The sequence below is a fragment of the Bombus impatiens genome, unplaced genomic scaffold (genome assembly GCF_000188095.3).
Source record: "Bombus impatiens unplaced genomic scaffold, BIMP_2.2 scf_0896, whole genome shotgun sequence".
Taxonomy (NCBI): Eukaryota; Metazoa; Arthropoda; class Insecta; order Hymenoptera; family Apidae; genus Bombus; species Bombus impatiens.
Window position 1 is genome coordinate 41,486 of NT_177315.1, and position 11,057 is coordinate 52,542.

The following is an 11,057-nucleotide window of genomic DNA, read 5'->3' on the forward strand; positions in this document are numbered from 1 at the left end:
AAAAAGATGCTAGCCGCCCTCGAGGGGAAGTTGCTAGTGGGAGACGCCGCTCGTTGAAAAATAGGTCTCCCCTATTTTCCCGTAGTTGGGACAAAGACTGTTTGTTTGTTTGAAGGACTTTAGTTGACTAAATCTTAAGATTTATAACGGGCCCTCGAGCTAGCTGAACATGTACTGCGGAGACGCATCGACATCTGGCAATCATCTTACTCGAAGATAGGGTCTGCGTGTGGCGAGCTACGGGACAGAGACCGTTGGAATGTTTACTGTCGAGTGTTACAACTATTTCCTTTTTAAGGAGAGCTATAGAATTATTCCATGCCTTTGTTAGACAAAGCGTTCATCCCGTGACCGCGGCTACGTTCGGCGACTGACTGTTGCCTCGAGCCCAAGCTCATTATCACAACTCTCGAACAATTACAATCGGATTGGATAACTACAATTGTTCAATTACAGCTATAGTAGACTCTAGGTTACAATGTTGCGGGATTATCCAAAATTCCAAAGGCTCCGGTGTTCTTTCATCTCCGACATATATAAATTAACGTATGCAATAATATCATACAATCTAATTCACTTTCCCTGGCCAGCGAATCATTTTATTTTACTCGAACAAATCACTCACCGGAAGCTCGTTTTCGCATCCAACTTATTCCTAATCTGAACAGTACAATCCATCGGCCGATAGATTTCTTCCTTGACCAAATCTTCGCCAAGCATTACTTCACGAGAGTCCAATGATAACTGTTTCTCAACGATATTAGCAGTGACACCAAGCTCGAACGAATGATTGTTGTTGATAACGTAATCAATGTAACCATTGAATTTGCCGATATGATGCGCTCGAAATTCAACTAATCGCGTGGCGTGCAGACCAGGTGGCAAAATAATTAGATTCCCCTTCGGGAAATGAATGCACTTGGAGGACAAGCTCGTGAGGCGAATCATGATTGGAAAGTCGTTCAAATTTTCGACGATCAGCTGTTGGTAATTGCGACTTCTTGGGACAACCTACGACAGTGTTGTACTATTTCTATTTTTGTTATACGTGTGATAACGTAAGGGAGATATTGGAACACGGTTAGAAGCAACATATGGAAAGGGAATAGCAGAAGTGAGGACAAGAGAGAAGGAATAGAAGGAGGAACCAGAAATCAGAAAGTTGTGAGATCAGAGAACGGAGGAAATTCTAGTCAAGGATACAAAGATACATGTATAGTACATGTATAGTGATTAAGGACATAAACTATACAAAAATTAACAGATTTAGACTGGGACCACACGAGCGTTGAAATGATGTCCGTTGCATTATGTCTGTTGTAAAAATATAGGAAAATATTGACAACAGGGGACATAGCTCCAATGACTTTGACCTGGACGTAAGTTGTCAAAGACACTCTCCTGAGTAAAATTCAGAAGATTCTAACCGCCGCCAGGTATTCCTTAAAAAGTTATTAACAAAAATACATTACATTAAGTTTTTATTTTAAACAAGCCCAGTACCAATTCCACACGCAAGGGATCTAAAGAGGGTTCGATTTTTGTCCAAAAAACTTTGTAACAGACGCCGCATTTCACCGCTCGGTGGTCCCAGTCTAAAGGAATAGATTTAAGAGGTGAACAATAATAAAGTAAGTAATACATATAGTAATGTTAGAAACATTTTGAAGTGTCACGTTAATATAACGATTTTTTTTTAATTTGAATATAAAGGATATGAATAAATATAAGTATAAAAAAATTTAATCAAGTACCTACCATTCCAAAAGCAAATAAGGTAGGATACATGCGTACGTTGTATATTTGCAAAGGAGAAAGGGGTATTAAAACTTCGGTACTAGCAGTTAGAGTCGATAACATTTTGCCCAAAGACGCAAGGCATTTCACAGTTCCTGATACATCTTTATGTTTCCACTTAGGAATATGAGTAACCTTTTGCATAATTTCTTCGTCGTCCTTGCATTTTATTTCAATGATCTCTTTCTTCGGCTTTATCGTTTTCGGTTTTATCTAAAGATAAAATACAACACAACACTAAATCGTTAGGTGACAAATAAAATATATGAACAAGTATATAGAGTACTTAACAAAAGATTGTAAAAAATGGCCTACACTATAGCATAGTTCATACTAACAAATCTTTAATATCGATTTACTCAGAAACGAAGCTTCGTACAAAAAAATGTCCCGGTATATTTCCGACTCACTTTTTCACAATATACATATATCGATTCTTAACACAGCTTACTGAAAGAGGTTGTATCGATGGTGTCTTTCTATTATCTGTTAGGGGCTTCCATGCACCTGTAGACGAATAATAATTTTGTAGTCGTCTATTTTCATCTTTGATCTTTTGATCTTTTAATCTTTAGTAAGTGCAAATTCCGAGAAAATTAAGAGCATTATAAAAATAGCACATATTAAAATTACCTTCAGAATAGTCATCGAAAATACTTCGCCCCCGTGGTAAACATGATCGTTTCACGGTGGTCAGCAGTTTCACGTTCACCCTACATTGTACAGCATACCTTCCTACTTTTATCTTCGTTTGACGTCTAGTTTTCGTTGATTCGCACGAGTCGGCTGCGGTGTCGAAGTAAACTTCGAATGACGAATTAACTGCAATAAAAGAAGTCAATTTTTAGAAAATGTTCATTTCAACTTTCTCGAGTGTTTCTAAACGGAGCTTGTATAAAAATTTACTAAATATTTTATCATAGCTCTCTTATTTATTATATTTCTAAAGATTTATGATATTTCATATACTTTTGCGTATTATACACATTCTGTACATTTCTGCACGTTTAAATTTCCTCTAAACGCATAAAGATCCGCAATCTTAACGATTACATACCATTCTCCTTTCCTCGAACTTTCAACAGCACTTCTATAGATCCTCCCGGTTTCAGCATTATAGTTTCTGGATAGCAACGAGCTGATGCGTTACGCACATAGCTACAGAGTAATGTTGCGAATTTTAATGGATTCGATATACGAAGTACACGCTGTGAGTGTTCGCCGACATGAAGTTCACCGAAATAGAGAATATCTGGTTCGAAGCATAAACGCGCCGCTTCCATTTCGCCATGGAGACAGAGTCTTACGGTATCGTTCAGACCAGATTCTATACTGGTTTCGGTCAACGTGGACGAAGAGTAGTCGTTCATTATTGGTACATCTATCGTTGAAATTTATAATATTATTAAATATGAAATGTATCATTGAGAAAAGATTTCTTTCATGCTACGAATACAGTCCTGCAATGTTCATTTTATTATTTCATTATTTGTGGTTCGTTGGGTCTCGATTGTGTTTTTAATAGCGCTGTAAAATAATAAAATAAACTTCAGATCTTTATCCTTCACAGTGTTCATTAGATGACATATCTCTCATTCTTCAAGTTTCGATCATGCTTTTGATAGAGACAAAATTTATCTTGTTATTATTTAACGTCATTTACATAGTATCATTCTTGATGGGAAATATATCATGTGGGAAGATTATAAATTCATTATAATCACAGTGTTGAATGTAACTTGGACCGTAATGCATTTATATTTTTGGATATTTAAGTTTCAACGGAAATAGACTTTTATAATGTAAATTACAGTGTGTCTCAGCTAAACGAGATCATTTAAATATATGTCTTATTAACGATCTTATGAAAAAACTTCTCGACACGAGGAAGAACTATTTCAAGAGGCAAGTGCAATGGCGAAAAGAATTTTGTCTGATGTTCGTTCTTTTAAGCAGATTTCAAGAACACCGGTATGTTCCTAAATGGCATCCTGCATTTTGTTATTCATCGATTCATGCGTTCTTTTCTTCTTTATACACGAGTATTAAGGTATTATTAGTGTTTATACATATGGAATACTAACGTTTTTGATGATTAATAGTTTGCAACGCCTCAGTTAGCGCGTTTCGTATACTGTCATTGGCTCCTGCAGTTTTTCACAATAAAATTTGTTATTTCATCTTCGTTAAAGTAAACAAGGAACATGTGGAAAATATATGAAATACAATGTACTCAAAATGTGTTTGGTCTCGGTGACGTGTACTCTGACGATTCTTATGAAAGCCATGAAATCCTTCTCTTGTGTGTTCGATTTCTCTTCCACCGTCTCTCGCCAATGCGTTAAACCGTCTATTGGTGTAAACCTAAAATTACATCCTTTTTTTACCAAGTAATTTCGTATTATTTTTTATGTTGTTCATTAAACACAACATATGTTGTTTATTTTCATAGTTATTTTATTTTAAAGAGGATTTCTTATATTCTTTCCAAATCCGTTTGTAACAAATGATACTAGAAATATTTATATTGAAAATTTAAAATACATGTTGAATTTATTAACACATTGAAATTTCTTTTTCTTTATCGTAGATATTTTAAATCCAAAATTGTTCTCAATTATTTGTTCAGAATATAACGTACCCTACTTCGAAAATAATACCCTCGAATGGCCCAATACGACCTTGAATCGGTCGAATTTCAAAAACTCTGTACACAGGATACTTCTTGCGATTAATGTCCTACGAAGAGCACACTCGTTATAATTTCCTGCTCGCAAGTCTCCATCTTTCGTTAGTTGCAATTGAAATAAATTACCCGAACGCATATAAGTTCGTTGTCTATTTCGCCCAGCACCACATAACTAGCTACTTGAGAAGAAATATTTCGTACAACAAAGGAATCATACTTTCGAGTATTTACGACGGTTTGCGAAAAATCGATTAGAGTGAAATCTCCAGTTGTATTCGGATGATAAATTACAAGTTTTGGTACGATTACCTTGACGTTAAAAGGGATGCGTATATTCGGAACCGATTTGATCCTGGAAGAAAAAGAACAGAACTTTTTTTATTATCAATTGTTATTGATTTATTAATTGCTTATTAATTGTTTATTAATTGTTTCAGCCTGTGGTGACACGCTCAATTAGTACAAGTTATAGCACTGGAACTAGTAGAAGACAGAAGAGAATTTTGTAAATAAACAAAATAGTAGTTTTTGTAGTTCCAGTGTATATCTGAATTAATATAAGTAAGAAAATTTACCAGAATTCACTGAAAAATGATCCTTCGTTCATGCCAATTAATTCAACAGTCAGCTGAACCGGCTTGTTTGGTTTAACGATTCCACGCATAGGATGAACTGTGATTTCTAAATCATTTGTACCAAGATCAATCGAAAATCTGTTAATTTCATGTTAATAAAGATAACTTGCACGGACCAGCAATACACACGTAAGTACATATATTAACAGTAAGATATTCGGGAGCAGTGTGATCATTAAAAAATAGATTACATACGCGTTTCATTTCAATCAATCCACGAAAATATAAATGAAATTAACATTAAAATACCTTTTAGACTACGCATTTTCAGATACAAGTACCGTAATATCTCTTTGTGTAGAAAATCACAAACTGCATCGAACACAAAAAAATTACACAAAAAATGTACAAAAATTGTATAGCTACGTTAAAGTTAAACAAGTTTTATTTGAAATACGTTTTCGAATAATATCTAGTTTAGCATAGTGATTCTTAACCTTTTGTTTATCACGGAACCGCTTTAAGTAATTTTTTATTATCACGAAACCCCAAGACTTAACTCAAAATTTAAACACTTAATGTAACAAATATGTATATTTAAAACATTCATCAGTTGCTCGTCAACAACCTTTTTGGATTTCATAGTCCTCCAAGAACCCACGGATAACAGATTAAAAATTACTGGTTTAGGAAATATTTGCGTGGATGAGTTAAAATGAGACACTCTGTATACATACAATACCTGGTACTTTTGCCGCCTTCGTTCCTCAGGGTAATTATTTTAATACCAGAAGAGTGACCAATATCGACGATTCCAAAGTCAATCGATTTCGGTTCGATACTAATACCTTCGACTAATAATTTACAGATAACGCGATAATCAAGAATCTTGCCATTAATCTCAATCGGTATTACTGCACGCAATAGAGACGGTCGCTTAAAAGAATACGTTACTACCGTGTGTATACTTAATCCTGGATTTAACAATATCCCTTTATCCAAACTTTCCACTTGAAACGACTGAAAAATAATTTAATACATGGACGAAAATATCTCATTAATCGATTTATTATTATTATATTTGTTTTTAGGATATTAACCTTCAAAAACATAAAGATTGTTAACTTGTAAAAAGCATGTGTAGTATGATAAATTACATTTGATTTCCAATTAAAAAATTTAATTTAGTTTCAACGTACTATTGACTTGGTTTGATGGATTTTAATAAAAGCCGATTTTTTCCCGGTATTTTTAATAGTGATACGCTGATGACACGTAATTCCTTCGCTAGCTTCTTTAAATTCCATAAAACTAGGATATATATAAACGTCATCGTGTATAGCGGTTGCTGATTGGTCATACGAACGTGGAACTTGTTGTATCTCGATACCTTCTTTCATGAGCACAATGGAACTACTGGACTGAAAAAGATTTAAAGTTCATAATTCATAATCAGCAATTTATGAATTGCAAATGAAACTGAAAACCACAGATACAGAACGTGATAAGTCACGTTATCCTGGGTTTATAGAAGAGATGTATTACCAAGCAATTCTACGGTAAAAATATTCTTTCATGTGATTTTCGGATTAAATATGTATTTTTGTCTCTATCTTAAAGATTTTAAGAATATTAGAGATAGTAATCATAAGACCGAGGATTCTTGTACAAATGCATATTTTTATAGAGGAAAACATAATTTTAAAGAATATAGTTTTAATCTTAAATTTAAAGAACATGATTAAGAAATAAAATCTCGATAGAAAATTGTTTTATCCATCAAGTATTATTACGGAAAACATTATATGCATAAAAATTCTGGTAACTATATGCAGAATAATGTTAAATAAATCAAACTAACGTTATTAATAATTTTATTAATAATTTTTTTCTAAGCATTCTGGATTTATCTTCGAACATATTTATCATTTCATTTCATGAGTTGAATCCTGTAAGTGAGCTACCTAAACTTACCACACAAAGAGACCTATAACTGTTACTGCATTTTTACATTTGTCTCTATTGGTTTCCAATAAAATGAGGAAATAATATTTTTGTGTAAGTCCAACATCTTCTTATACCAATTTAGCATACAAGATGGCAAGATTTTGATACGGTGTTCTTATAAAATGATAACGATTCAAAACGTCAAAACTTCTTTTTTCTGATTTTTAAGTTATGTCATTGTTGTAGCAAATTAGCGATATGTGCGCGCTAACTTATAAAATTTACACAAAAAAAAATCAAAGTTAAGCATGTTTCACTTACAACAGTATGTGCTCTTCCAATCACTGACTGAGTATCGAAGGCCATTTTATAATCCATAAAGATGTCTGCTTATAATTAATAAAATAAATATTAACCTAATCCTATTTTCTCCGACAACAGAATGAAAATATAATCAGAGGCTTCTTTTGTTTGATAATTTTGTAACGTATATATGTATTAACTTATTTGTGTGAAGCAAAAGTAAAATGAATTGGTTGATGTACATAATATATTTTATTCAACAGATTTAATATAAGTAAAAACTTGTTTCATCCAATTAACGCTTATAATATAAATGGAATTTACGAAAATCAATTAATTGTATTATTTTACATTATATGTCATTAATCCATTATACATAATTAGGAAGGTCGACATATATTTTTTAATTTTCATTAACTAATTTTAGTTTGTATCTTTAACATATCTGGGAAAAAATGAAAAGTAAAGGAATGTCAGAAGAGAAATGCTAAAAAATAAGAAGAACCAAATATTTAAGTATCTAACATGATTTATTTGACATATACAACTATTAATACAGATGTGTCATGCTGATGATACTTTATTTATATTTAATCAACATCATTTGTCCAGCTTATACGATACAATGTACTAAATAGAAATGGTAGGAAAAGAAAAAATTGTAACTAGCATTGAGAAAAAGAACACTTTGTACGTGGCTGATTATTATGCGGCTAGTTCGTAAATGGTATGCGAGGCGATTTACGACAATACATATTTTAATTATTTTTCTACTTATCAATAAGCAAGCAAAATATAAAGCATACATAGATCACATAAAATAACCGAATCCAAATGTACGTTTTATAGCGTCCCAATAATACCTTTCCCAATTTTCTTTTGTAGATTCTTCCTCACTGCAAATAATTCATTAGTTTTACATAGCCATTAATGTCTTTTACAATGTATTTGAGGAGCATAATGTAAACAATTATAATCTTTGATAATTCTGCTTAATTTTTGTTTTAGCACAAGACTCAATTATTTTTAGTTATGACAGTTTTTGTAACACTATAAATTTTTCTTACCTAATTGGTACTCCTACTTGTGTCAAACTAACTTCAGTATGGTCATTCTTTTCACAGATATCAATAGTAACATCACTATAATGACCATCAGGCCATTGTTTGCAACGCCATTTTTGAACGATTTTCGCAGGCGTTATGTCCATAAAGTCACCATGTATGTTACCACCAAATAATTCAAATTTTCCTCCCTTCTTCGGTTCGAGTTTTACCGGCCCCTTTGTAAATGCTTGAACCATCTGAAAAGAAATATTGTATTACAAATTATCAAATTAAACCAAAGACAATGAAATATATATGTATATACAATCAGTGATATATACAATAACAGAATATAACAATAACAATAACATAACAATGATATAACAATAACAATATCAACAAACATAGCAAAGAATAAAATAATTCTACAAATAGATTGGAAGAAAACATGACTATATAGGCTTTTCATCACAAAATCACAATATGTAAAGTAATTGTATTAAACTATTTTCTTTGCTTTCATTGCTTTAATGAGAATTTATGTTGTTAAATCCATATCCTTTTATTTAATAAAATATAAATCATTACATTTGAAAAAATCAATCTATCTTAAATTCGTCTTTAATATAAGATATAAGGAGCAATTTTATTTCTCTATTATTTACCAATATTTTAAAAATATCACACTATATGTGTATAATAAATCTTATAGCAAAGGCCCACTCTTCAAAAAAAAATATACTATAAAGCTACTTCTATAAAAGTTATATAAAACTAATATTTTAGAAGCATACGTACCACACATTAATGTAATTGAAAGTATGAATTTTAAGTATTGATTGCATCCTGTGCATTTAAAATTATCTTATACCAGTAATGTTACTTAAAGAACAACTACCATAATTGATTTGAAATTAGAATACTATCAAAACTGGATAAAAAAAGAACAAAGACAAGACAAGTTTGCTATTTAGTAGTCTAATATCTCTCATTAAATGAATCCTAATTTAAAACTTAATCCAACTTTTATTTAATACATTTGAAGTGAGACAAAGGCAGTACAACTTAAAGATAAACAAATAAATGTTTCTTCTGTGCACTAACCTTTTATCAAAATTTGTCTTCAGTATTAGCACTCTGTATTAAATTTCATAGCAATAGCTGAATCATTGTCTTGTCCCATCAGGAAACAAACAATTTTGAGACTAGATCAGCCTATAAAACAACATTTCGTTTCAGCACTCCAGAATTTCATTACTCCACCTACACCAGAATAAGCAGATTGACTGTATCATAAAAAGTATTCTTTTACATGAAGATATAGAACATTTATTTACAAATATCATACATAAGATACGAGCCATTTTCATAGGAAAACTATTTTCAGAAATATACCCAAAGCAATATTATAACTGGTATAAACGACACATAGATAAATGCATAAGATAGATATCATAGATGTTTTAAATAACTATTTATGAATGTTATTATCATTTCATGTAGAAAACAAATCTTTTGTTCACATCCTAGACATTCAATAATAATATCCTAGCAACTGTATGAAAGATCATAATGAACGATATTGAATGAAAAACGTTTTGATCATTTTTTACAATCTCACATAGAATAGCTTATAGACATCCTGGATGTGTATATGATATAAAGAAATATAAACTGATTAACCCGACTTCTTAAATTAAGATTGCAGTAATAATAGCAAATATAATTTGCACCTTTATTTCTGATGGAAAAGATTCTCATAGATTTGAATCACCTACAAATAGATTAATAATCTAGACAATAGAAGTTTTTATAAACCTAATAATAAAACCTTAAAGTCAATGATTAAAGATCAGAGTGGGCTTTTACTAAATATGTTACATTTACTCATTTGTTACAAATACGTAATATCTTTAATTAGATAAAATGATATGAAATAAAATTCTTCAAAAATACATAATTGTGTACAAGTGTAAACAATTATATATTTTCCACATACAATTGAATATTGATTATCTATAATATTCTATGAAAAAAATAATGGGTACAATAGATAACAAAGGATAGTAATAGGATTACAATATAAGAAATAATGCAGTAAATAAAATTGTTAGTGCAATAAATACGGAATGTTTAAATAATCATCAACGTTTTTCTTGTTTTAAGATTTTTGTAGATCTTAACTCAATTATTAAGTATCTTTAGAAAGAGTACATTTTATTAGATATTTTGTTGTTAGTGGTCTCAGTGGACTTACCTCTATTGTCGTAAACACGTTGTAAAATTCATCGGCCCTACATTGAAACTTCTGTTGTTGTTTAATTGTTGTTGTTGAAATTTTACATCCAAATTCTTTTTTATTATTCGATGAAATGACACCAGAACTCATTTGCATCTGTAACAATTAATTATATATATATATGTCGGGTTTACATTAGAATTAGGGTTAGGGACGTGAAACGAATCTTCGTTTGGATTACACGTCGTCATTATGCAATAGAGAAGACATTGGCTAGTGCAAATACGATTATCATAGAACCGGACAAGTAACCATGGTAATTAGATACTCGAGAAACTAATGACAATGATCCTAGGTTCAATAACGAATCCGCGGTCGAAGGGATGATAGATGAACGTGCTCACAAAATCCAAGTAGGACGCGTAATATTCACTGGTCGTAAAGGGTTACTCCTTTCATCA

General features: G+C 31.5%; 3 protein-coding genes and 1 long non-coding RNA gene across 8 annotated transcripts in view; 1 reads left to right on the forward strand and 3 right to left on the reverse strand.

Moving 5' to 3' along the window:
* Window positions 1-5,161, reverse strand: part of LOC100748501 (cilia- and flagella-associated protein 47-like) — an 18,950-nt gene extending 13,789 nt beyond the window's left edge. Inside the window, exons 1-10 of the mRNA XM_033323281.1 lie at window positions 5,062-5,161; window positions 4,613-4,838; window positions 4,439-4,536; window positions 4,031-4,161; window positions 3,882-3,944; window positions 2,855-3,178; window positions 2,431-2,619; window positions 2,249-2,304; window positions 1,759-2,010; window positions 626-1,011 (exon numbers count right to left, since the gene is read on the reverse strand). Of these exons, the coding sequence (XP_033179172.1) occupies window positions 626-1,011; window positions 1,759-2,010; window positions 2,249-2,304; window positions 2,431-2,619; window positions 2,855-3,178; window positions 3,882-3,944; window positions 4,031-4,161; window positions 4,439-4,536; window positions 4,613-4,838; window positions 5,062-5,150 (1,814 nt within the window). The 5' untranslated portion in view covers window positions 5,151-5,161. The remainder of the gene's footprint in view (window positions 1-625; window positions 1,012-1,758; window positions 2,011-2,248; window positions 2,305-2,430; window positions 2,620-2,854; window positions 3,179-3,881; window positions 3,945-4,030; window positions 4,162-4,438; window positions 4,537-4,612; window positions 4,839-5,061) is intronic.
* On the forward strand, window positions 4,832-5,493 carry LOC117152245. The gene is made up of 2 exons (XR_004462561.1): window positions 4,832-5,047; window positions 5,111-5,493. It is a non-coding gene; the product is annotated as an uncharacterized LOC117152245 (long non-coding RNA).
* Window positions 5,494-5,502: 9 nt separating this feature from the next.
* Window positions 5,503-6,723, reverse strand: LOC117152242. The gene is made up of 2 exons (XM_033323280.1): window positions 6,162-6,723; window positions 5,503-6,081 (listed from the first exon to the last, which is right to left on the reverse strand). The coding sequence occupies exons 1-2, from the start codon at window positions 6,171-6,173 to the stop codon at window positions 5,740-5,742; spliced, it is 354 nt and encodes a 117-aa protein (XP_033179171.1). The 5' UTR covers window positions 6,174-6,723; the 3' UTR covers window positions 5,503-5,739.
* Window positions 6,724-7,820: 1,097 nt separating this feature from the next.
* Window positions 7,821-11,057, reverse strand: part of LOC100743157 (activator of 90 kDa heat shock protein ATPase homolog 1) — a 7,732-nt gene continuing 4,495 nt past the window's right edge. For all 5 annotated transcript variants that reach the window (XM_012390854.3, XM_033323277.1, XM_012390852.3 and 2 more), the window contains exons 7-9: window positions 10,615-10,752; window positions 8,379-8,614; window positions 7,821-8,207 (exon numbers count right to left, since the gene is read on the reverse strand). In XM_012390854.3, coding sequence (XP_012246277.1) covers window positions 8,123-8,207; window positions 8,379-8,614; window positions 10,615-10,752 — 459 coding nt within the window. In that variant the 3' untranslated portion in view covers window positions 7,821-8,122. The remainder of the gene's footprint in view (window positions 8,208-8,378; window positions 8,615-10,614; window positions 10,753-11,057) is intronic.